The sequence below is a fragment of the Chaetodon trifascialis genome, chromosome 20 (genome assembly GCF_039877785.1).
Source record: "Chaetodon trifascialis isolate fChaTrf1 chromosome 20, fChaTrf1.hap1, whole genome shotgun sequence".
In the NCBI taxonomy this organism is placed as follows: Eukaryota; Metazoa; Chordata; class Actinopteri; order Chaetodontiformes; family Chaetodontidae; genus Chaetodon; species Chaetodon trifascialis.
The window spans coordinates 12,909,623-12,935,945 of record NC_092075.1 but is presented as its reverse complement, the minus strand read 5'-3'; the positions used below and the strand labels follow the sequence as shown (position 1 = coordinate 12,935,945).

Below are 26,323 nucleotides of genomic sequence, written 5' to 3'. Positions count from 1 at the left end.
GGCTGCTTTCAGCAGGAAGGGCTTTAAATCACGCATCATGCTGTATTTTACAGTGATGCAGGCTTTAAATGTATTTAAGGATGTGTTAATGCTTTTGAATTGTGGATGTGCCACTTAAGAATAAAAAAGCAGTTAATGGTTATTAACTGCAACATTCAAATCTTGCCTCCTGCAAGCTGAGAGGAAATTACACAAACAGGATCTTGGATTTGCTTGCTTAACAGATACAGGTTTGGATCATACTGGTAATGTTGAATACTGCAATACAGTATTGGAGCAAGAATAACCCAGGAGCTGCTTCAGTTATAACGCAGAAGTTATAATGGAGAATAGATGAAGGATGGAGTCATGGGTGCAGAGAGTTCTATGATGGCTACTGCTGACTCGAAATGGGATTCTCGTGGGTTGAGGATTGCTACTGCTCAATCAGCTCCCAGGGGGATCATCATTAATCAGAAGTTACAGTGGGATCACTTTGTTCCACTTGGAACAGAGTGGAAAAGACACTGACAACAGCTGCTGTCGTCAGTGGGAGCACCAGTGAAGTCACAGACAAACGACGTGCAGTGTGTCCGTTAACTTTAATAAGTGAAGATGTATGTGGAAAATACAGAAATATCATCCGTTCGGCAACACGCTGAGTTTTGCTGCATTCAGTCTGACAGCATAATACTTTTTTCCAACAGCATCTCCATGTGAGACTTAAACTGGAGTTCATAACTACAGCTGGAAGAAGAGATCATGACTGTTTTCCTCTATAAGTGTTATTATGCACAGTGCAGACTGGTTGTTTAAACGGATCCTCAAACAAAGGGCTTCACGCTGCTGTATCAAATTTTTTCAATCTTATTAGAATATTGTGATATCATAAACAGATCACTCCCCCCGCTGCCAGCCACTAAACGTTGTGCTGAGTGGTTTATCAGAACGACTGCAGTTAATGTGTGTGCATACCAGCAGCTGTGTTTCAAAGATTGTTCTACACTTATGTGGTTGGAGAATGGGCAAATGGAGTCAGAGTCATGACTGTTGTCCCACCACTAATGGCTGCTGCAACATCAGCTGTCTGTTCAACATCATCTAATGCAGTGCTTCTCACACTGGGGGCAGGCCCCTCTGGGGGGACGTAGAGCCACTGCAGGGGGGCATTGAGGACCAAGGGAAAAATATAGAGTGAGACAAAGTTGAATGAATATGATATGGGCATGACAGAGAAGGTTTGAGAGTCACTGTTCTCGTGTCTGAAGCAGTCAGGACCATGGACAGCTCCCCAAACTGGGGCCTTTTAAACTCCCGGAGATCAGGGCCAGTGGTGTGAAAGCTGAACTAAGGACTTCATAATCTATGACTCAGTTTAAATATCAAACAGCAAAGGCAACGAAGAAGAGGCTTCAAGCTACAAAACATGGATGTAAACGATTTACAACATCCACAAAATCAACCCTGCAAATGAGGAACGAAATGCATTCACTGTGTAGTTTTGAGTGGGGACTGTCACCTTTCACAAAACTCCTACCAGCTGACTCAAGAGGCATTTCCAAAATGATTGTGGTACCATGTAGCTGTCATCACATTGCACAAGTATATTTTCACAGGGATCACCTGCATATTTCGAGACCAATCATTGGCTGAAAGGGGAATTTTGTGTTGTATTACATGTACTAAAAAAAACGGTTAATGGACTAAAACATACCAAACCACCAATATGATCATTTACTGTAGATCCCAAACCAGTTAACAATAACATAATGCATCCAAAAGAGGACACGCTTTCAAGGTTGAGGTTACCTTTTAAGGCAGCTCTACACTGGCGCCGTACATCACCACTTAAGGAATTGGTTATGAAAATGAGGGACATTTTGGAGATTTATTGTGTAGCATTGGCAAGGTCTTTACTGCAGCATAAAAGATGATATATATAACAGAGAGTTTGTCCTCTGAAGGGCCTCGTAGGTGTTTTTCCACAAGAGAATGTGCAACTTTAATCCCACTTAATCTCCAGCCAAACATCAGCTTCTTTGGCAGGCTGTTGAAAGTCTAAAGAGTATTTTGAGATCAGCTGGTTATAATGCTGTTAATACTGTGCATTACCTGTGGTTTACAACATGAGACCTAAACAAGCACTTTATAGAAGCTGCACTTTCACTTAACCTTTAAGTCATGTATTAGTGATGTGTGCCATTGTGGACTACAGCCTTTATGTGTGCGTTTCATTATCTGCTGACATTCTTCTAACCTATGCCACAGTCTCTACAGGTGCCTCATTCATAAAACATAAATGTGTGGCTAATCTCGTTGTGACGGTGGTGTGCATGTCTACGCAGGTGTTTACGTACGTGTGCGAGCAAACACACGTGTGTCACAGCCACACGACCTATGAGGCCATTCAAATAAGTGTAAACTGTGGACGCAGATGGCAGTGGGTAATGCCAATACAGTGACGCTTGAGTTGGAGTGTGTGTGTGTCTGTATGTGTGTGCGTGCATGCATGCAAGCATGAATGAGTTGCGTAACTAGCATCTCCTGGCATACATTAGCCTTAAGCTCTCGGAGCATCCACAGTGTTCCAGAGCTCTCATCTGAAACCTAAGGATTCGAAATCCCTGAAAATGGTTCATGTGGCAAGAATTACCTCCATTACAAATACACATACACACCCCATTAAGTTAAAACTGTGAGTTCTCACGATGTATAATCTGCTAATAATTTGAGGGAACCCCCTGTTGATGTGGTGGATATGTAAATAAAGGTTTGAAAAAAATGTCTGAATATGAAACACGTGACTCACTCCTGCAGATTTAATAACGCGGATCAACTGGAGCTTGAATGGAAACCCAGCCTCCGCAGTCACAGACGTTTAATATTAACAATGTCCGAAAGGCTCCACATCAGGTCAATGTGGCGGCGAATATCTTATGCACATACAAAATCATCTTACAAGGAAGAAATCACTGTGAGTCTTTTGTGCTTAGTGAAAGCAAATCTTTAAGATTCCATCAAAAAGTGTTCATGGATTGAAATCTGTGCACAAATAAAGATCCTTCTGAGATATGCAGTTTAGACTTTTGCTCACCTCTTCTCTGGAGCAAAAATCAAACAGCCAGTGTTTTGTTTAAACGCCCCCGTCTCTCTCCACCCTGTCGTGTGTGTGCGTGTGTGCGTGTGTGCGTGTGTGCGTGTGTGCGTGCATGTGAACTCCACTGCCTGCCTCTCACAGAGCAGGAGATAATCCAGAGTTTTATGGTGGAGAGAAGACAGAGGAAGAGGCAGGGAGAGGCCGGCACGACCGTCAGGAGAGATCAACTTCTCCTCCATGGAACACACATCTTCATTCACCTCACTTTTCGACCTCCTCTGTCGCCTCTCCTGTTACTCATGCGAGCTCTGTTTCGTTTCTGTAATGTTTGTCCCTGTGTATGCGTCGCATGTGAGCATATAGTAACAAGGCAGAGCTGATGTTCACATGTCAAACAACTCAGAGTTGTAGGCACACGCCCGAGGTGAATTACCAAACAGCTATTTTCTCAAGCAGGGGCCAGTTTGGCCAAATTTGTAACATGAAACAATTTCCTTTCCCATTAATTATGACATTTTTCACTAAAATCAAAGCGTGTGGGAAGCCCGTAGGACTCCACATTCATCTGCAATTTGCAAGAAACAGTCATCTGTGAAACGCGAGGCAGTCACCATTTGTGATCAGCATATAAGCAGTGCTTGCAAATCACTTTGGAGAAATGTGCACCTGTGCTGCAGTGTGCTTCAGTTTCATACCTTTGTTAGACACAGACAGTGGAGAGGTGACAGGAAACAAGGGAGAGAGAGATGAAACTAGGATCAGTTGCAACTGTTTTCTGTCATTGTACAATGTACACCACAAAGAATTCTGAAGATGTCACACTGGGTACTTGCAACTTCCTATTTCCTGACATTTTACAGGTTAAACAGTTAACTGATTAATCACAGACTGAACAATAATGGACATCATTGTTAGTTGACGCCTTAAGGCATCGATTGACTATAGCGTGATAACAACTATCTTACAAGTTCAGGGCTTGTCACACGGTGCAGGATGGGTCTCATGCAGTCTTTATCACAATCTGTGTCAGACTGTATGATGTGAGTTTTGAGGCACGTCAGATGGTGCAATGAATGCCTGGTGAACTGTATCACTGCAATGTAAATGTGCCACTCTCGTGTTTTGAAAATACAGCAAAAAGACGAACAAGGATTGTCCATAGTGTACTTTTATGTCTGCTTTTAACAGTATAGTAGCATTAGGCTAGTTAACAAGTGTATTTCAGGTCATATTCTGATTGGTTACTTTGAAGATGTGGCTTGTAGCAGCTGTGAAACTGGTGGATTTTGGCATTTAATTTTTGATCAGTGAAGCTGTAAATCGGCAGACGTTGGACTTGTCTGACAAATCAATTTAAGATTTCCATTTTTGCTTGACCGTGTTTTCTTCGTTATTGTGAAGCATCATCTGGGACAGACCAATGTATGTAAAGGGGCCTTCAGCGTTGGTGGCGGTGGCACTCCCCAGCTACAAATTTGACATTTGATTGCAGATGTGAACTGCAACGTATCCTAACTGGATCTAACTCCAATCTGAAAGTGGTCTGAATGGGGTCAGAGAGAAAGAGGCAGCCTCTGCGCACATATCAACTTTGACTGTGAACTATACGTGATATGTAGAGGTACTCCAGCTGTATTGTATATGGGGGGCCCTCTAGAGAAAACACTGGCCTCTCTTCAGAATACACATGCCCCACAGGGAATATTAGCACATGGGAGTATGCATATTGATGTGTGTGTGTGCTGTATGCACATACTGTGGGAGCCGGCAGTGAGAGTGAAATAGGGCTCCCATGACGTGGGCAGCAAAGCTTCCAGTCACATTGATGACATAACACATTTGATGTGAACAGGACCTATTGTTCCCTCAGGCCACACGGAGAATATCAGAGGGCTGGAAAATAAGTTCTGAGGAAGATCAGTGTAATGCTAATGAGGAGCCCAAGAGCTGGTTAGGGATTACATGTGCTTCGATGGGCCTTCGTACTCACATAATGCTTGAATGGACCTTCATGCTCAGAATACACAAGTGCACACACACACACACACACACACACACACACACACATACCCACAAACACACACATGCACAAACCTCCACATAAACAATCAAGCACATGCAAATCAACACCCAGAAAGGGATGCACACACTTCCTCTCACACGTGTCTTTATGTGTATATACAGGCACACACACACACACACACACACACACACACACACACACACACACACACACACACACAATACCTATAAATACACGCTCACATGACCCCAATCTGCAGCAAAACATACTGCACAAGTGCTAAATAATTTACATCTGACCCCATTGCACAGTTGCAAAAATGTACAGTATGCTTGAAATACACTGACAAAGCCTTAGCAGAGGTTTCCCAACAACCGGTATCAATGGGGGTTTACAATCTAGATCTGTACATTAAAAAAAATAAGAATGTGAAACAGCACCTACAGTACTGCATGTATATCCCATTACAAAAGGGCATATCAGGACAAACTAGGATACTCCTGCAATGGTAAACAGAGCAAAACCTGCATTTTATACTCATCAGCAGATGCTTCAAAATGCTGCAGACCATCTTCTAACGCAGACAAAGTCCTGGGAGAACATTACGCAAGTGCTGGCATGTTTCCATTGGCGGCCAGTAGAGTTTGGAATTCATTATAATATTTTTTGTTTTATTTATCAGGCTCTGAAGTCCCAGAGTACATTTCTTAATTGACTTAAAGTCTGTCAGGTCGACTAACAAGTGTCTACTGGATATTCCCAGAGCTCTGGATAAACTGAAGATTGAGCATTTGCTAAACGTTTTCGCTCTCAGTATCGCAGTAGATCAACATTAGTCCCTCATGTTCTTTCGTTCTTTTAACGAATGTATTGCCATCTAATGTTATTTCTATTTTAACAACGAATTTTAACAATTGTGTTTCTCTTGCATTTCTTACTATCATGCCTTTTTGATATCTTGCACTACATACTTTCATTGTGAAGCACTTTGTAACTTTTGTACTATATAAATAAATCATTGCTTCCTTTATGTGTTTGCTTATTCTTTGCTCCACATTATAGTGCACAGTCTACCAGATGGTTCCTCTTTTGAGTGGAGCAAAGCAGATCCAGTGCAACATGGACAAAAAAGGAACTGTGATTGCTACCATGACCGGATCGCTAGCCTTTGACCAAAACATGCGAAGCACCATTTTAATCTCTCTTTGACTTACATCTAGCCAAGCTCACAGATGTCTGGAGAGTGTCCCTTCAAAAAAACAAACTAGGAAAAAAAACACTGGATTTTAAAAACACTCACGGAGGAGAAACAGTACATCTGGTTCACATCGTCTTGGCTTAATAAAGGTTCTCCCAGCTGTAATTTTACTGTATATAATAATTAATTTGTATCTATTGTTTGTGTTTCAGTGATACAAATATGGGGAATTCTATAATGGCTCCTGTAGCACTGCACAGCAGATGCATGTGACCGAGTTTAAGGTCTCAAGTGAGAGGGACTCAGTGGCACAGAGCAATAGGTGACAGTTACAGGAGCACGGGTCCTGTCATGTCATCTGTATCCAAACAGACTGCTCTGTCTGACATTGTGCACTCCTCTCCCTGTTTCCCTCCATCTCATTGCCCTTGGTGTTCAGTCCACCAAAGGCCTCTGTCTTATGTTTAAGCATTCGAGCCCTTCCAGACATCAAACCCCTGGGGACTGAAGGAAAGAGAGGAGAATGGAACGGCTGAGTGAGGGCAAATGTTGAGAAAGACAGGGGCACACGACAGGTGCAATTTAGGTAAGAGACCGTAATCAAGAAGTTATTTAGAGGAAAGGAGAGTGAGAGAAAAGTGTGATCACGAGAGCGAGAGGGGCCCGAGGAGGAAGAAAAAAAACACACAGGTGACAGTGGGAGACAATTAGTTCTGTGGAATTAACAGGCCTTTTATCAGCGTGATCCTTTGCTAAAGGGCTCACCTAGCCTGGCAGCTCTGTGGTGAGATGACGTGTTTGAAAGGGCACTTTGGTCCGCTACACTGTCCTACACATGTGCCAAGACTATCAACAGCGTCGTATAACTTGGTTGAGGGTCACAGAGGCTTTTAATGACGTCATCCAGAGGACTCTGTACACTTGTCCTTAACTGATATTGAATTGATGTAGATGGTGGATGAAGAAGAAATACCCGTGGTCCAGCCTGACAGTCTGGAAAAATTTAAAACTACACCTGTTTTATATACACTGAGCAAAAATCAACTGCTCCATCTGCACCAATTTATTTCATGAGATGGGGAATCATTTGAAAAGGAGCACCTGCATGACACAGTAACTACAATAACTACTCTGATATTATTTTTTAAACTGTATTTGTATCTATCAGACGGCTCTTTACTACCAATGTTCCCTCTCTCCTTCCGCTCCCTTTGCTTCTTTGCCCCACCCTCCCCTTTTCGCTTTTTTCCCTCTGCAGTGCTCTGTGTCTTTCCTTTAATATAACTTCTGTGTATCTTGAAAAGATGCCAGGAAATGTGCAGAGGAAATGTTCCTTTATTGTTTCACTCTCTGCTTTCCCCCATTGGCTAAATGACATCAACAGTTATGGCGTGTATGCTCGCAATCAATACAGCGCTCACTCATATTCAGGCATGCGTTCGCTTTTGGAGCTACACAGCTTGAGTGTACACACACACACACATGCGCATGCACACAGACACACACAACCCGGGTGGGGGTGAGGGGAGGGGATGATGGGGTTGCTATAGAAACTGTTCTCTTTCAGGTATGGAGTGTCAGCATGATAAAAAGTAGCGATGAAGTATCACATCTAACATATCTGATGCCCTTTGAATTGTCTGGATGTAAGTACTGCAAACAAAAGCTGTCTTATTTGTTTGGTATTTAAATCTGCAGATGAATGAACAGATAGTATACCAAAGGAGCGCATGATTGTGCACACTACGATACATAATATATACATAATACCCACATGTACAACACACAGCACAGAAACGACTTGATATGATGTGGTGGAGCTTTCCAGTACAGCAAGTGTAAGCACACGTGGACAGCCTCTGTTAATAATACAATGAAAATGCGGGGGAGTGTATATGAAGGCATGTAATCCAGGGTGCAAATGTGTGATTGTCTATGTGCATGTAAAGTCCACAAAGGCATGCTCGTGCACTCTCTGCCTCCACATGTTCGTGCACATATGTGTCTATCGATACGTGCTGCCACACCCCTGTGAGGCTGCTATTGCACTGCCTGTATGTCCTGAGGAACATTTGGATTAGTCAAGAAGGCTGCCTTTTGGCTGCCAGACTCACTGATAATCTCAGGAGAGGAGCAAGGAAATCAGCCATGAGACTGAAAACACAAGTTTCATTTCCCCTATCTTCTTTTCTCCCTCTCTCCTTCTCGCCCTCTGGCATCCAACTGAACGTCAGCTGGCACAGACGACCAGTCTGCCGCATGGAGATGAAGAAGTGCAAGAAGAAATGGAGGAATGGTGCAAGGGGAGTGTGATTAGGGGGTATTTAAGATTTTCTTCATCAGTTCTACTACATGATGTCTATACATTCATGTGGTTAAAAAAAAGGGAAAGGGAGAGATAAAGAGGGTAGACAGGGAGAGTGTGAGAGAAACAAAGTTACACCACTTTTACGAAGCAAAATGCTGCAAAAAGAGACTTGAACAGAGCTGTCAGAGCACAGATTCTTTCTCTCTCCTCTGCCATATTTCTTCTTTGGTCTGTCACCCGCCCACACAGCCATATATTCAAGCATATGCATGGTGTAGGCATATGAACCACGTGTACTCTAACCTACAGGCTCTTGTTTTAAGCATGTATGGTAACACATCCACATCCAGCAGAGACACTGAAGCAATTGCTGAGCGGCTGGCTGTACATGGATAGCTTCGATTTCTCTCTTGTTTCAACAGCTTCCATTCTGCTCATTGAAGAGACGTCTCTCCAAATTTCACACATGCTCTGAGCATGAAACCTGAGCAGTGAGACAAGACAGGAAGTTTTCCTCTGTCTCCAAGCAAAGTTTTCTTTTGCTGCAAAAGTTTTCTAATAGTGACCAAAACTTTAGCACAGCCTTGGCCAGCTGTTTTAGTTGTGTAACCTTAGACACACGTTTTACTTGCTTTTACTCAATCCAAACCAAAAATAAATCTTCACTGGTCCCAGTACTCAAAGCTCTTTACAGGCTGTAAGGCTTTGCAGCTCTTAACACCTGGCTGACACACAAGTGTTCCCACGAAAAATCCTACACATGAAGAGATGTGTGTTACATTTGCAGAAGCAGCAACAGTATGGTTTAGGAACAAGTATAAAAACATGGCAGCAACAAGGGACGGAGGGACCCAAAAAAAAGCCTGATGCTTGATACTGAACATGTGACATTGGTGCATTTATTATCTAAAAGGAAAAGGTGTGTAATATTTATTTTATCCTCATTGATATAAATTGGGCTGCCAAAATATTAGAGACACCTGTTAGTATAACACAATACAATTCAACAGGCACTGCAGCTTCCAAAGGGGCCATAAAGTGAACATGCAGGTAGGAACTGAAGGGTGGTTGTATTAAACTGCATTAGTCATAGTTACTGTAGGTGCACCTAAAAAACTGGGAGTGTATGGAGTACACACAAACACTTTCAGGAAGAGACTTTGCCTCATGAGGGTAAATAAACTGGTGGAAAGCCAGTGTCAATCAGCCAGGAGTGGGTTAATATTCACCACCAACACCTGGCAACCCCTCAGCAGGCAGGAACCAGGAAAGGCTCAAGTTACCGAGGCCGATAACGTCAAAGCTCACACACATGCACACCCACACCCACACACACAAAATCAATTTGTTTGACAAAGCACCACACGTTTGTCTCTCTCCCAGTGTCCAAGTGATCATGTGAACATGTGTCTACATATGCTGTTTCACAAATAACACTCGCATGTGCACACGTACTGAGGGCATATTATAGCCATCATTTGACAGCAGTCAAAAGGCAGTGCAGTAAAAAAAATCCATGCACACACACACCCATTCTCACATGCACATACTAACCTTTCCAAGCCACAAACACACCATTCGACCCATACACGGAAACCCCACCTCCCCATCCCTCAACACACACAGCACACACCCACACATCCCCAAACAGGTGGCTCTGCTACAGTCAAGAAGGAGAGGAGCTGGATGTTGCTTTTTCCCCATTCCCAGTCCCAGAGGAGACAAAATGTACAGATCCTCCTCTCCTTTCTCACTTCTCTATGGACGTCTGTCTCCTCCTGCAGCAGCTGCACAGACAGGTTTTCCCCAGCTGCTTGGCTATGCTAACCCTGTGCACTATATATAGGATCTCAGCAGAGCTAAATCAAACACAAACACTCTCGGGCCAATGATGCAGAGACAAACAGCAGCAGTAAAGAGGGAGCAGAGTGGTGATAAAGGATTAGTATTTACCGTGTGTGTTGGCTAGCACAGGAGCATCTTGACTGAGGTGCCGCTTACTCCTTCTTCCTTCCTTGTTCTGATCTCCTCCCTTCTTGCCTGCTCTCTCTGGGTGGGGAATTGTCAAACGGCTGCAGCAGCAGCAGCAGCAGCATCAGTAGCAGCTCCGGGGCCTGCGTGTCTCTCTCTCTTCCTCTCTTTCCTCCGCCCCCTCTCCACACACTCTCTCTTTCCTATTCTCCCTTTCCTCTCACTCTCTCCCCACCCCCGAAGACCCTCCTCCTTAACACCCTTCCTCCATCATTTTCTCCTTTTCTCTTCTGCTCTCTCTCTCTCTCTCTTCCTCTTCCTCTGCTCAATTTCCCCCTTTCTCTCTCGCGCTGTACGCGTGTGCAGCGAGCTGCAGAAATCCACTCTGTTGAATTAATCAGCCAGCTCCACTGCTACAACCATCAGCTACATCAGAAGCTACTGTTAGGAGAGGAGGTATCATTGGCAATAGGGAGCAGACATCTTGGAGTCTGGGATACAAATAAGGATGGTTTACTGGAAAGCTGCCCTGTACAACCACAGTCTGGACCCTCCTGCCTGCCTGTCTGCCAAATTGAGTGAAATGACAGCAGCCTGCATGATGCTGGCTGCTGCCGGATAGTCACTCCCTCCTCTCCTCTGCTTCCCAATTCATGTCTTAAGCCATGACACTAATTGAACTGGGTCATGATTGATGCCACTTTCACCATCCTATAATAAACAGGCTATAGCTGTAGCTGGTAAGATTTGTATTAATCACTGTGAAAAGGCCTGGCATCGGATTATTGAAAGAAGATGAATTTGTATAATATACATAATGTTATATAGTGTATAATTGTGTGTTAATGTTAACTCTTAAAGTGTATTTTACAGTAATTTGGGTCTCACAACTCCTTTAAAGTAGTCCTCAGCACCTTCATTTACTTCAAAAATAATGCCACAAAGTATACATCTGCAGTTGGAGTATGATGTTGTTTCCTTGTACATTTAATACACTTTATAATGTAGAGCTGGGGAGTGACATGTAAATAAAGTCTATTCTATTCCAATTGGATGCATGTAAACTATTGTATATTTGTGGCATTGCAGTAGTCACAGTACACAATTTGATGAGTAAACATTCTTTTTATTCCATTGTGTAACTTTTTCAGCAGAGGCAACAAGCAGCACTCGAATGAGCTATTTAGAACCCTTTACAGATTTATGCTATATGACGTTATTTAGAAACAGCCATAACCTACATGAAAAGGGTTTACAGCCATGCTTGCAGCTCAGTGAGGCTTTACTTAAGCTAAATGTGAACATCAGCATGCTAACATCTACAATGACAATGCTAGCATGCTGATATTTAGCAGGTGAAGTTTGCTGCGTTCATGATCTTAGCTTAGCATGTTAGCATGCTGAATTAGACAAAGTACAGCTGAGGCTGATGAGAATGTCATTAGTTTTGCAGGTATTTGGTCATAAATCAAAGTAGTGGACAATTCTAACGGCTGTGAATCCTAATTGGCAACGGTCGTCTTTCTTCATTGTGAGGTACAAACATTTTACAGCCACCTTTCAAGGCTACAGGGGATGAGTGCTTCATCCTATCATCACTTCTGTAATTTTACTCCACTTTTGTAAGGTAATAGCGGCCCTGCAGGGATATCCCAATTTTATTGAGGTGCTTTTGCGTAAAGTTGACTGAAAGCACAACCCAAACACATTTTTGTGTTAAGTTCTACATGTATCAAAGACGTGGGTAAATCTGATCCCCATGCGACCAATTATTCCATTTTCGGTCTGTTCCGACTCTAATCCTCACAGTTTCACAGCTTTTAGCCTTTAACTACAACACAGAACACACTTGCTATCACACTGCCTACACTGCCTTGTCACAATGAGTAATTATATCATATTGACATCAGCTTATGTGTGGGGGCTCATGCGTGTCCCTGCATGTGTATGTGCGAGAGTGAGTGTGGGTATACCACAGTTAGCCCCTAAAATGATTTAATCCAGTTAAGGGGATTTTCAATTAATCCAGGAGGGCCCTACATTTTGACAGTGCCATATTTTTAGCACATTTTCCTTCTGATGCAACAGAATTTATTTCCCCCTCCACTTTTAAGGCTAATATGATTCAGTACTCCCACAAGATGGACCGCAAATTTGTTTCGGACACTGTCAGTAAATGCTATGAAATCACATCAATGCTGCACATTTATGTAACTGCCTGTATCTCTCAAATGAACCCAATTCTGCCAGTATTCACCTTTTTTTTTTTCCTTCGATTTCCATAGCCAGCTCCAACTCAGAGAAGGATTAAAGCAGTAGTTGCCCAGGAAACAGCACTGTGAGGTACATTATTAATTGTGGTTATGTGCATTGTGAACAATTATAAATCTGCGTACACTGACTTAACAAGGTTATAATGAGTAGCTCCATTTGTTTGGTAGTGAATCGTAAAGTTGTAGTAAAACAACAGCTCTCAGCCTTTCAGGATCATAAAGAAACTACAGCGGATCAGACTGTAGCAGGTTGTGATTGTGGCTGTAATTTTGGATGCTTGAGTAATTTAAGATGTATAAGAATAAACATGGAAAACTCAGTGCTATCATTTCAATAAGATCCACTCACAACCAGGAAGAAAATATAACTCCTTCAAAATTTGCGTCTGGAATGAACCTCTCAGAAAATGTCTGAAATGTGATTATGGGTCGGCATGGTCCTCTGTAATATACATCAGATCTGCTTAAATTACAGCAGGCATGAAGCTGCACAGGCCACACCAGTGCCCTTAGTCAACCCCTCTGCCTGGGTGTGGGCACTAAGGAGGTTAGGACAGGAAGTAGCAGGGGGAAGAGAAGACTGATGGAGATAGACGAGAGGACAAGTGAATAAGGGATTTATGGGAGAGTGAGAAGTGCGATATCAGAAGAGATGTGAGGGAAGAAAAGGAGCTGAGAGAAATATACAAGTTCAAAGCAGGAAAGAGGCTCCCAGATGGGAAACAGGCTCCAACTTGAAAGGCGAGGATTGTGTGAGCAGCGAGGGCAGCCGAGCAAGCTCTACTGTTAGCAAGCTAATCTGCTAGCATGTTTTCACTGCTGGCTGCATGGGCAAAACCACAGTTAACTGTAGGTTTGACAGTGCTGTTTTAAGAGTTTTTGTAAGAAAAAAAATAGGGCTTTACTGAAAGTCATCTTTTACATTTTACCTAAACTAAATACAGGCCAAAGAAATAAATGTAGACGTTGATTAGCAAGGTTTACTGAGTGTTTTACTGACAGTTGTCTTAGGAGCATCTTCACTGTGTCACCAAAAGGTCAAGCCGACAAGCTAACTAGACTAGCTAACCAGCGGTCCTTTGAGTTTTCCCTTGTGGGAATAGAGTACGATTCTTCTTCTAAAAGGTAAAGCTTATCATGCACCGCTTCAGCTCTCAGTAGTTTTACTTAAGTCACGAGACAAGGAATGGAAAGGGAAATGGACAACCAAAAAAGAGGATAATATAATTATATAGAGAGAGAGCTTGAGCCATCTGAAAGCACAGAGTCTGAGATAAACCCAATTAAGAAAAGAATAGAAACTTCAGCCTAAACACACCCTGTCTAATATCAGTTGTTCAAACAGCCTTGTGAGTCAAAACAATGTGAATGTTCTGAATATCCTGTGGGTGGTGATACTATTACTCCAGCTGATTTGTGTTACTTTACACTGGACTACTATTACCTCTGGTTTGTCTGTCCATCTTTGATTAGAGGGAGTTAAAATGGAGATTACTGGGTCAGCCGAGATAACACGGCTATTAAGGATTATTGATTAGACGTTCCTCTTTACACCGGGACAGCCCATATCATCATGAGGACTATCATCTGAGTGGGCCAGCTGCTAGCAGTACACAATCGTTGCCATAGGGATGGTGTCCAGCAGGGAGACAGCTGTGGCCTTTTAGCAGCAGACACACAGCATACAGAAGGTCATTCCTCACCTAAGGTACCTTTCTCCGACTGTCCATCACAGATTATTTCCAGGCAACCGGTCTAAAGCTCTTTGTATTTTTTTTTCCTAGGAGGCAGTCCACCTTCTCTGTATTTTTTTCTTGCCATTTAGGTTGTAAAATAACAAATGGATTGGAAGAAAAGACGGAGATATGAGAGTCAAGCTGAAGTGCCTCGCAAAATACATTCCCAACAATACAACAAGGATTACATATAGCAGTGCAACGTGGTGAATTTCAGGCATTTAGCTGACTGCCTGATGTGGCAGCCTTATCTAACTACACAACAGGGGAATAGTTTCCCTGATCTGGGTGCGGTCACTCTTTCCCCGAAGATGCAGGTCAACAGAGTCGCCCTTAGTCCAGCCCTCAACTAGCCCCTCGACTTGACTCTGCTGCTAATAAAACATAGGCATACAAACTGTCTCACCACGCTTACGGTGACAATTCTTGGGAGGCTGCCACCAGCAGACACTCTGCCACACTGTCTCTGTTTAGATGATAACCATGTACAATCAACCAGAATATGCCTGTAGCAATAGGCAATATCTTATTTTTCTGGCCGTTGCAGGCAGTGGAAACAAGCACAACATTGATGTTATCATTGTAACTTTGAGGACGGTTGCAGCTGCGAGTCCATTTGGATGCATTTAGAAATAATTAAATTTCATGCACCCATTATCACCCCGTGCAACAGAGAAAGAAGGCTGCAATGTAATGCTGCAAATATGTGACCAAATATATGGTTTTTTTAACAGCAACAATTGATGCAGCATGCAGTAATAGTGTAGAATAGAGCTGACATTAAAGAGCCTTGAAAGCCAGGAAAGCATGCTTTACTGGTGAAGTCATTCATTTAAACCACAACGAGCGAACTAACTGGCTAATCAATGATCTGGTGTGTGCAAGTGTGTGTGTTTTGTACCAGATATTAATATTGTATCTTCAAGACAAGTCGAGTAAGCCCATAGTATATCTGCATGAGCAAATATGCGAGAGCAGAGGCGCTGTCATGACTGAGCTTCTCTTAGTCTGACTGATCCATAGCTGAGTCTGTCTCTGCATGAATGACCATGATGCAGTCTGTGATAGCGTAGCCTTCAGCAGTGACAGCAAAAAGACTGCCAGGCAGCCAGCTGGCCTACTTCCAATAGTTTCTACCCATACATGTACAAAACATGAACACACTCACAAACACACTCGTAATTACATAACATTATTGAGTTGCTTTAAACTGCATGTAAGCTATGATGACAGACAGGCCAAGGTTTTGGCTGTGAAGATGGACAAAATCCCCCATCAGGCAAGCTGCCATAAATTTCACTATTCAGAAAGAAATGTGTTATTATGCTCAGATTAAAAGAAGCAAATGATGCTAATAAGTTAGCATTGTGATGTGTTACAGGTGAGCTCTTAGCTTAAGTCGTGAGAGTGTCCATTGGTTCCTGGGAAAGTTTGACATACGATTGCTCTCTCAGTGAAGTGGCAGGGTTAACTGTTCATTTGCCCTGTATCTCATTTTCATATGTGGAGGCAATAAATGGGAGACTGTTATTGTTTTTTGTCTGCAGTAGGCACATATGCTCTCAATCACTAACTAAATGAGTGGTGTGGGAAACGATTTTAGCCTGAAAGCTACACTCAACTGAAACACTGTCAATAAAACGTTTGGAAACGCACGCTGTTGCGTGCGGGTTTCGCTCTATTTTACTGAAACTAATTCCAAGCCATTGAGGGTTATAACAGAAGCAGCCATTATGCTCTGCCAGATCCCCCGTGACAGTCTGTCCACACTCCTGCAAATGGGATTGTTGCCAAGACAACGGCTCACACACCTTGCCATCTGAGACCACCTGGGGGAGGCCTCCGAAGGACAAATTCACTAAATACACAAATGCATGCATGAACATACAGCTCAAACAATAATATATATGACCCTGCACACTCTCCCGTGCACCATACACACTAAACCACATGCCCCTCCTCATCTATTTTACACCACATTGCACACGCCAACATGTCTGCATAACCAAAGACCAAACAGAAGGAGTATACGTGCACAGGGCCATGCGAGTCACCCCAGTATACACAGCTGCGTCCTTGAAAAATAAAAGCTGCAACAGGGACGAGAACACTGTGTACACACATTGTGTACATACATACAAGTACCGCAATAATAACATCTTCATGGTTTCAGTTCCAGAGAATTCATCTCAAATAATGAGTGTGTGAACAGTGCAGAGTGGCTGCATGTTTGTGTGAGAAAAAAGAGAAAATTGTTGTGGTGGAAATGGGAAGTTTACCAGTTTCCTGTACTGCTGTTTCTCTTGGCGAAGCGTGGCTACCTCAAGCTTCAGAGCCCGGTTTCTCTCCTCCAGCAGTCGAAAGCGGTGCACATTGCAGACTGAGTGTCCTGTAGCTTGCTGGGAAGAAACTTCATACCTTAACTGCAACAAAAAATAAACAAAAATGAAAAATTAGCTAAATTAAAGATAATGCAAAAACTTAGACCTGCTGGTGGCACAAGAGAAAACGCCAGAGGATTACAAAAAGCATCGGGATTCATCATCTGGGCACCATGGATATCAGTCCCATATTACAAAGGCAATCCATCTAACTGTAGCTAATTCAGTCTGGACCAAAGTGGTGGACCAGCCGACAGACAGAAAATAAAAATTATGCTTCTGGAGGAAACAAATTACAAGATTAATATAAGTTATGAAAAAAGAACATAGGGCTACTGTCAATCTTGCTTACAGTGATGCACTCAGGCTTTAGTTCCATCCCATGGGGTCAGTCACAGGAAAAGGATTACCAAGCCTGAAAATGAAGCTGCTACTGCAACAGGTTTTGAGCCTCAGCAGGATTTGCCAGTCGGTGTTTTTCTCCTTAGAAATTTTCTTGATGGGATTGTACCCACCATGGAAATAACGCTGCATATCTGTAATAGGCAGACTGGAAGCTTCTCTTGAGGTCTGTGAATAGTCTCCTGTATTGCTCCGTTAGTTTTCCTTCATACCACACATCAATTTGTACAATTTGATGGCGCTTTATGAAGTTCACAGTTGTCTTGTTTTGGAGCAGAACTGCTCTGCTGTCAATCTTGCACTTTTCAAAATCTCCAATCACTCTGAGGCCACCAGATGATAGAGCTGTTTGGCTGAGGTAAGGAGGAAGCTGGATGTAAACTCTGCCTGTGCCTCATGAAATTTAACACCCTCAAGGATGTAGGCATGCTCTTCACTCTGTTTTTTGTCAGAGGAAATAACTCTTCCTCATAAGTTAATTCTAAAAATGGATTTGATGCTCTGCTCCAGTCTATCTACTTTAAGTAATATATAAATGTATGAAATAGGAACATTTTGGAGAGCTACAATCTGAAATCCCAAATGGGGTGTAGTTTTCCCATTTGCCTCCAGAGAAAGCACACTTAGCCAGCCCAGGCACTCCAGTATTACCACAGCTATAAAAGGAAAACATTACCACGCTAGACAAAACAAACCTGCACTGCATTAATCTGAAGCCTGCTTGCTGTTCTCTTCTCACCCCTTCTACCTCTGCTTTTTCTCCAAAAGTGAAATCACATTTTTCCATTTGGAGGAGAATTAAGGAAGAGGTGAAAATGTCAGCCGACTGCTCTCTTCCAGCGCTCTTTCCTTGTAGTAACCGCTGACAGACCAACCAACAGATGGTTCTAATATCAGTTTATATAATTCTGATATATCAATTAGCATGTTACCAGAGCGTTTGGTATCTTGTCAGGCACACAAAAGAACTCACACACACACACATACACAACAAGCAGATCCCCTGACTGCACGCCAGACTATCATCCCCCACAAAACAAACACTAAAAACAAAGTTGCAGGCAATATGTCAGTTTACATGGACAGCCAAAGCTACCAAAGCCAGTGTGATGGACCTGCCAAGCAGACAGAAAGACAGCCAGATCCACCTGCTAATACAGCAGACCTGCCAAGCAGACAAGCCTACAGATAGACCCACCAGTGTAATATGGTGGACTTTCCAAGAACAGAGAGAGACAGACCTGCCAACCAGCACTGTGAGTTGTCCAAACAGACAGACAGACAGACTAACACGTTAAGTCAGCTGATCTAGAGTGAGATATTTGGCCATATGGAGATTCATGTGAGAACTGATTTATGAGTCATTTAGACAAGAAAAAAAAATGAATGTGCACTAAAATCAAATAAGGTAATCACTTTGATAACCTGACATGTGGTCAGAACAGAGAAAAACAAAATATTGGATGACAACAACACTGGTTTTGCACATCTCACATGTTTCAAATCATTTTATTCCATCCAAAATGAGAAAATTCTTAAAGGAATCATTGCATCTGGTTGACAAACAGAGCAAAAATAATGGCAGACATAAGAGACATAATAAGTTCAGTCCCCAAATCAGTCAATCATGCATACAACAGAGGCTGTGACAGCAACTAGTCCCGGGTCGGACAGGGCCCAGTTGTGCCATCCACTTGGGGAGACATCATCCTTGTACCAGGGGAGCTGCCAAAGCTGCTGTGACAGGAGCTGCGTCAGAGTCGGGAACCATGACGCACTCGTTCACTCTGAGGCCACGGGAACTACTGACAACATCTCCTGCTTAATGTGAGCCAGGAGGGGAGGAATTAAACAGGGACACGGTGAAAAGTGCAGAGAAACATTCTGGGCCATTCATTCCCCCCCAAAGGTGTGTCTCACACACTTTCAGAGTGCCAACCTTTTAGTTCAGTGTGAATGAGCAAGACACTGCACCACAAGTGGCGAAATCTGGCATTCATTCATCCAGTTATTATGTTATGGAACAGTGGAACATGGCTGCTGATAGGACAAAGTCCCTTAAAATATAAATACTGTAGAGGATGAATGTGTGGTAGGATGAGATAGGAACAAAGCATTCATTAGTTTAGAAAAACTGCACATTAGGCAGTCTCAGAAAGAATGGGAGCAAGAAGACCCCGCAGCAGTCACCTTGAGACTCTCAACATCAAACAAAAGACTTTCCTTTGTGTATGCGTTTAATATTGTTCTCTTCCTTTTCATATTCATCATAATGTCTACAAGCACAGACAAAAAGCAAAAAAAGATGATTGTTTCCACGTGCTTGAGTGTACCCAGTGTGGCCAAGCACTTTTAAAAAATGCCTTGTTTCCTCTTTTATTTCTGTCAGTCCAGTTGAATACAACTAGTGTCCGTTAGTAAGAGTCCATCCAAAGGGGTCGGTCACAGGTAAATGATGACATGAGCAATAAATGAAGTTTTGACTGGAGGGGAGACAGGGCTGAGAAAACATTTAGGAAATATCAAAGCCAGTCTCTTTTGGAAACTGACTCCTAAGCCCTTCCAGTGCATGCAAATGACACCATGTGAAAAATGTTTGAGGTAATCTCTACTCAACAGCATATTCCCCCTCAGTCCTACCGAGTAATGCGGGCATACAGCACTCAAAGGAAGTCTACGATAATGGAAATTTGAACACATGTTGCTCAGTAAAGCTATTGACAGGAATAGTTGGGTAACTGCTATAGAAAGTGATGCATGTTCTCCAAAACTTAATAGTGAATAGATCTTGGCTCAGCTTGCTGATTCGATATTTTGATTGCGTGTGTCATTGCTGAGTTCAGTAACACACAATATACGATGTTTTAACCTCTTCGCATGCTAAATTCTTCTTGTGTCAACCACAAAACAAAGGTCAAAATTATGGAGCAGGGCAGAATCCTGATGTCAGCGGGGCTTTAACCCCAGTCAACAGGTTGGAGTCCTGAACTGCTACGATGCATTTCACGAAGCTTCTTGAGACTCTAATTCAAAAGAAAGAAAAGAACGCAGGTGCAGCACGCTGCACAAGCCGGGATTCAATGACAAATTCATGGACAGATTCCTGGAAAAAGCTAAATACAAAGACTAGATTGTGCATTCCTATCAAAGTAGCATCAGCAGCAGAAACAAAAAAATAAAATCCCACTAACAGGAAGAAAACACGTGGAACGTCATTTCTGTGAATTGTCTGACCTGCACAACACTGTCAACAACACCATGGGTACACTGTGAATGGATTATCCATTTAAAACTGATGAACAACTGGAGGCTGGGGTAACTCTTTACCAAGCAAGGCAGATAATGTGGGTAGCTATTAAGATGTTACAGCATATAATTATGTAATAGGGGCTTTTTACTACTTTATGCCGTGCACAGTCAGGCTTTCCTCCCCTTTTGCAATAATTAATAGCCACAGATAGCTTTTAATTCATCATGACACCAAGAAATACTATATGTGTATCCTTTCAATGGTTCACTTAATTAAACCATCATTTTCTAGGGGTTTTATGGCAGTTCTGCTTTGTTGGATGACTTATGGGTGGAGGGACACAGGAGAATGGATTAGGACAGCAGCATGTGGTGGCTGGACTTGAACCAAGGGCACTGTGGTTAAGTGGTGTGTGCTCAGCCAACCGAGCCACCAGGATACCCCAAGGTAATCTTATTTTGACAGGGGGTGATTTAAATAGATTGTCATATCGCCATCTGGTGTGTGAGTGAAATAGTTGCATCAGTGCTGCCTGATGCAGTCAGCCGTGGATGGACAACTATAAACCTACCATTAAATAGATTCCATACAAAAAATAAAAATAAAAGTCTCTTCAAGCCTATCAAGCTACTCTTGTCCGGTGTAAGTGTTGTGGCTGCGTTTCACTTGGAGTGGGATTTAGACAGACTGCTATAAATCTAGAGTCAACTACTCAGGAGAAAAATAATTCACTGCTCCTCCTGCGGGGAATACACGTTCTCTTATGTTTCCCAGAACGCATTAAATCTGCGAATCACAGCAGCTGCAGCAGCATACGGTGTGTCATTTATGTGTTTTCAGATTAAGACATCACAGTATCAAACAGTCTGAGAGAGGGGAGTGGGACAGTGCAGACATGTATGTTTTTGCTGATGCAGATAATGTCCCTACCTTAAAGGCAGTACCCCCTTTGTCCCAAAATGACTCTCCTCACTTCCCGTCACAAGCTGGCAGTGAAAGTGGAGGTGCCACGTCCGTGTGTGTGCACGTGTGTGCTGGTGCATGAGTGCCTGTGTGTGTGTGTGTGTGTGTGTGTGTGTGCTTGCTTGCTTGCAATGAGCGTTTCCAATCTGCAGCTTTAATAGCTTGCCTGGTCTGAGCGCCACTGTCACAGGCTGGATGTCTCACCCTATCAGTGACAGCAAAAACAGCTACAGCGGCCTGGCGCTCGCGCACAGACACGCACACACACGCACAGTCCCACCCCTGAATCAGATAACGCTTCCTCTCGCGCTCTCTGCTCCTTCCTCCAGTTGCGCTTTAAAATCCCCCTCCCTTCTTTTTCACTGTGTCTTGCTCGTACGCAGACACGTGCACGCCCTGTTCGAATGACCAACGACGTCACGCATGCAAAACAAACACACACCAAAAAAACAGACATGCGTAACAGCTTTCATTTAAATAAATCTGTTGAGCAGTGGTGTGTAAATAATTACATCATAGATGAGCATTGCTCAAGCAGTGCAGATAACGGTCAAGCATCCCTGTCTCCTCTGTGTCTTACTGCCTAACAGACAGAAGATAACAATTTATCCAGGCTCTCAAGTTTTGAACTGAGTTCAGAGTGAGATTTTGGCGGTGGGGGTTGGGGTGGGGATGGGGGTCTGATTTGATAAATGACACATAAATTCGTACAAATAAAAAAAATATATTTTTTTTTTATTCAGCATTTCTTAGTGCAGGTGTGTGCATCCGCGCAAATTCCTCTACCTGTTCCACTGTTATTAAAAAAGAAAAAAAAAAATAGTGGCGCAACTTGGTGGGCGTTATCCTGGTGGTATCCTGAGTGAACAAGTTATATTGGAACACAGAGGCTGAGTGAACTTGATATAACAAAAACTGAGCATGGACTCCAAATGATTTGAACCAGGAGCACATTGTTGAGGATTTGGTGGTGCACATGACTCAAATTGATGTTCAGACAGATGAGTCCAACAACTACAGAGGGATGTCCAAAAATGCCGTTGCCTAGCAACAAAACATTGTGTGCACACTATGCAGTGTGTAAAACCCATACAGCTCTCTTTGCTTTAATGTGTGTGCTTGTGCCAGCAGCTATTATGGACTTTATATTGTTTGTCCATCTCTGTGCTGTCTGCTTTGATTATGCTTTATTCTGCTGTTAAAGTCGCATTAAGTTCTTGTTGTGTTCTTTCTAATGGAAAAGGTTTGACCTATAAATTAAATTTAAGTCACACTTGTAGGGTTTCCTGCACACACTGACATACCCAGTTGGGTTACATCAGTAGCCTTGTCATATTCCTCTGCCTTACCACCTTTTTAAAGGGCCTGACTGCAACCAGATGTTTGTAATAAAATCATTGCATCAAACACTTGATGTGTAATTGAAATTAAGTTCCTCCAGAGATTTTGTTTAAGGATTTCCTCATGAGATTTTTTTCTGCCTTAAATATATCTTCATTAATTATATCGCAAAATAAGATTAAACATGTACCATGTATCAGGTGACTTGGTCATGATGATAATCTTAGATTTTGAGCTAACCTAAACATATGATGTATAATCTGAAGCATGTAATAAGAAATGGTTGAAATAAATGTCTGTCAAAAATGAATGCTGAATGTTACAAATTGTCTTTGTTTTCCTCCAGCGTGAGTGTATCTCCATCCACGTGGGTCAGGCTGGTGTCCAGATTGGCAATGCATGCTGGGAGCTTTTTTGTCACGAACATGGGATCAAGCCAGACGGACAGATACTAAGTAACAAGACCCTCGGAGGAGGAGGTGATTCCTTCAACACCTTCTTCAGTGAGACTGAAGCTGGAAAGCACAATCCCAGGTAAAATGAAACGAAATGAATTGTAGAAAAAATATAATTGTTGCTAATTTGCTATGTTTTATTCTTCCCCCAGTTATTCAAACTCGCCTATAATTTATGGTAATTTCCTTAGATGAGGTGTGCACAGGGACCTACCGCAAGCCGTTCCCCCCTGACCAGCTGATCACTGGGAAGGAGGATGCAGCCAACAACTACGCCTGTGGACACTACACCATCGGCAGAGAGATCATCGACCTGGTGGTGGACAGGATCCTCAAACTGGTGCGTACAGTCAGAGCAGATTTTCCAGAATATGAGATGAAAAGACAGAACTGTATCTGATGTGTGATCGTTGTCTCTCCCTCTCTGTCCTCAGGCTGACCAGTGCACTGGCCTTCAGGGCTTCTTGATTTACCACAGCTTCGGAGGTGGCACCGGCTCTGGTTTCACCTCCCTGCTGATGGAGTGTCTGTCTGCGGAGTACGGCAAGAAGTCCAAGCTGCAGTTCTCCATCTACCCAGCTCCACAGGTGTCCATCGCCGTGGTGGAGCCCTACAACTCCGTTCTTGCCACCCACTCCACCCTGGAGCACTGTGACTGCTCCTTCATGGTGGACAACGAGGCCATCTATGATATCTGCTGCAAGAACCTCGACATCGAGCGTCCCACTTACACCAACCTGAACAGGCTGGTCAGTCAGGTTGTGTCCTCTGTGACTGCTTCGCTTCGTTTTGATGGTGTCCTCAAGATGGATCTGACAGAGTTCCAGACCAACTAGCAACACCACTGCTATTGCTGAGGCCTGGGCTCGCCTTAACCGCAAGTTTGATCTGATGTACGCTAAGCGTGCCTTTGTTCACTGGTATGTGGGTGAGGGGATGGAGGAGGGAGAGTTCTCTGAGACCAGAGAGGATATGGCAGCTCTGGAGAAGGATTATGAGGAGGATGGAATCGACTACCTTGAGTGCGAGGGAGAGGAAGAAGGAGAGGAGTATTAAAAAAGCTCAAAAGCTCAAAGCTCAAAAGTTCAACATTCATTCCTTTAGCAGTTAAATATGATTTAATTGCATGTTGTTAAATATGTTCAAAAATGTTTATTTCATCTTTTTTTTCTGGTATTAACAAAGTTCCTGAAATGCATCAGAGTTGTTCATGTCTTCAGAGTTGTTCATGTAACTTTTTCTTTTTAGAGAATTAAAAATCTTTCTGAATTGTGAATCTTGGCTCACTTCATGTAATCCAATAAGGAAACTCTAGACTTAGTTTGACAATTTGCTCTACACCAACAAACATACATCACATGACAACATACAGGACCAAATGTGATTTTATTGCTAATGAGAAATCTTCAATTTGAGTCAGTGTGCATGTTTGTTAACCATCCAGCTTCGACTGCAGTGAAGACTGGAAAACTCTTCTTCAAGGAGACTGTGAAGGAGGTTGGTACTGATAGCACTGGAGAGGAAGATGGAGAGGAGTATTGAATAGGCATGTATTCTATTGTACTGATCTCTGATCTGTGCCTATTGGTGTAAAAAAAAAAAAAAGATGTTTGTTCATACTTGCTTTAATACACATACATTCATGATTGTTAAGAACAGCATTTTTAATAGAGCAGTGCAGAGTGTTCTGTGTCTGTAGTTTAATGCTGAGAGAATGTTGCAACAGTTTTTAGTGATGCTTTGTTCTAGAGCACATATGTCAAACTCAAATGCCAGGATAAGTCCATCACAGGCTGAGTAATTATCTTTGTCCCGCATGATAGTCTAATTATTAGAGCTGGCCCGCTGATCTAGTGCACGCACCACTAGTACTACAAGTCCCACAATGCACTGCCTGTGCGTTGGCATGTCAATACTCTTATAAATATGCTGAAATGAAATATACTCTGTTGTTAGTGGTGAATGTCTTGTGGTACTCTCTGCGCCTTTAGATAGTGTTGTGTTTATTGTGTATGATGTATTCATATTAGTATTTATGATAATGATAAGTCAGAGAAAAAAATCCAAGACTCTCCATAATTCAGCTGTATTCTTATTATATGGGATCCATGTGAAACAAAATGAAATAAACTATTCTGTTGAAGATTAAAATGTGTACTTCTGTTCATAGGAAGTGATTGTCTTGTCATTCACTTGGTTGCATGTTTCAAAATGTTAATTATTGGTTTTATGAATAAGTTTTGATGGAAAAGTTCCCAGAAAGTACTTAGACAAACTTTATTGTAAACATCAGTCTTCTGAAATACTTAACTTTCTTAGCATTAGCATTGTTAGCATTGCTAAGCACTAAAATCAGGACACTCAAGTTTTGAACTGAGTTCAGAGTGAGATTTTGGCGTGGGGGGGTTGGGGGGGGGTCTGATCTGATAAATGACACATAAATTTGTGCAAATAAAAAGATTTAATTCGGCATTTCCGCTCAGTACTCAGAAGCCACCACGTATCATGTAGTTGACCAATCACGTGCGGCTTGAACAGAAAAAAAGTTGAGCAAAAAAACAAAGCGGCTCCGCTCCAGCTCCCAGGCAGGAGCTGTTTCATCCGTGACCAACACATCACAAATTCCTCTACCTGTTCCACTGTGATAAAAAATAGCGGCACAACTTGGTGGGCATTATCCTGGTAATTTCTCTGCGTGAGAAATACAAGGTGTGGTGTGTGAACGGGTTGAAATGCGTGTGTCTCACGCCCAATGCGTGAGACTTGAGAGCTTTGATTTATAGCAATGATCCAAACATCCCTCAGTGATACATATATCTCATATATCTTTTGCTACAGTTCAGTCCTTCGTGCTTCCTTCCTTACTACTTGTAACTTGTAACCAACAGATCAGATGTAGACTGTCATGTTCCTGGACAGACCTCGTCCCTTTTGCTCTCTTCACCT

The 26,323-nt window shown here is 42.7% G+C and overlaps 1 protein-coding gene and 1 pseudogene across 8 annotated transcripts in view; one reads left to right on the top strand and one right to left on the bottom strand.

Moving 5' to 3' along the window:
- rimbp2a (RIMS binding protein 2a) overlaps positions 1-26,323 on the bottom strand; it is a 72,673-nt gene that overhangs the window by 41,853 nt on the left and 4,497 nt on the right. For 7 of the 8 annotated variants that reach the window (XM_070988825.1, XM_070988821.1, XM_070988823.1 and 4 more), the window contains exon 4: positions 16,865-17,008. In XM_070988825.1, the coding sequence (XP_070844926.1) occupies positions 16,865-17,008 (144 nt within the window). Of the gene's footprint in view, positions 1-10,558; positions 10,797-16,864; positions 17,009-26,323 lie in introns of those variants that run through there. The other variant, XM_070988826.1, reaches the window with a different exon arrangement.
- On the top strand, positions 23,239-25,524 carry LOC139348586 (tubulin alpha-1C chain-like; annotated as a pseudogene).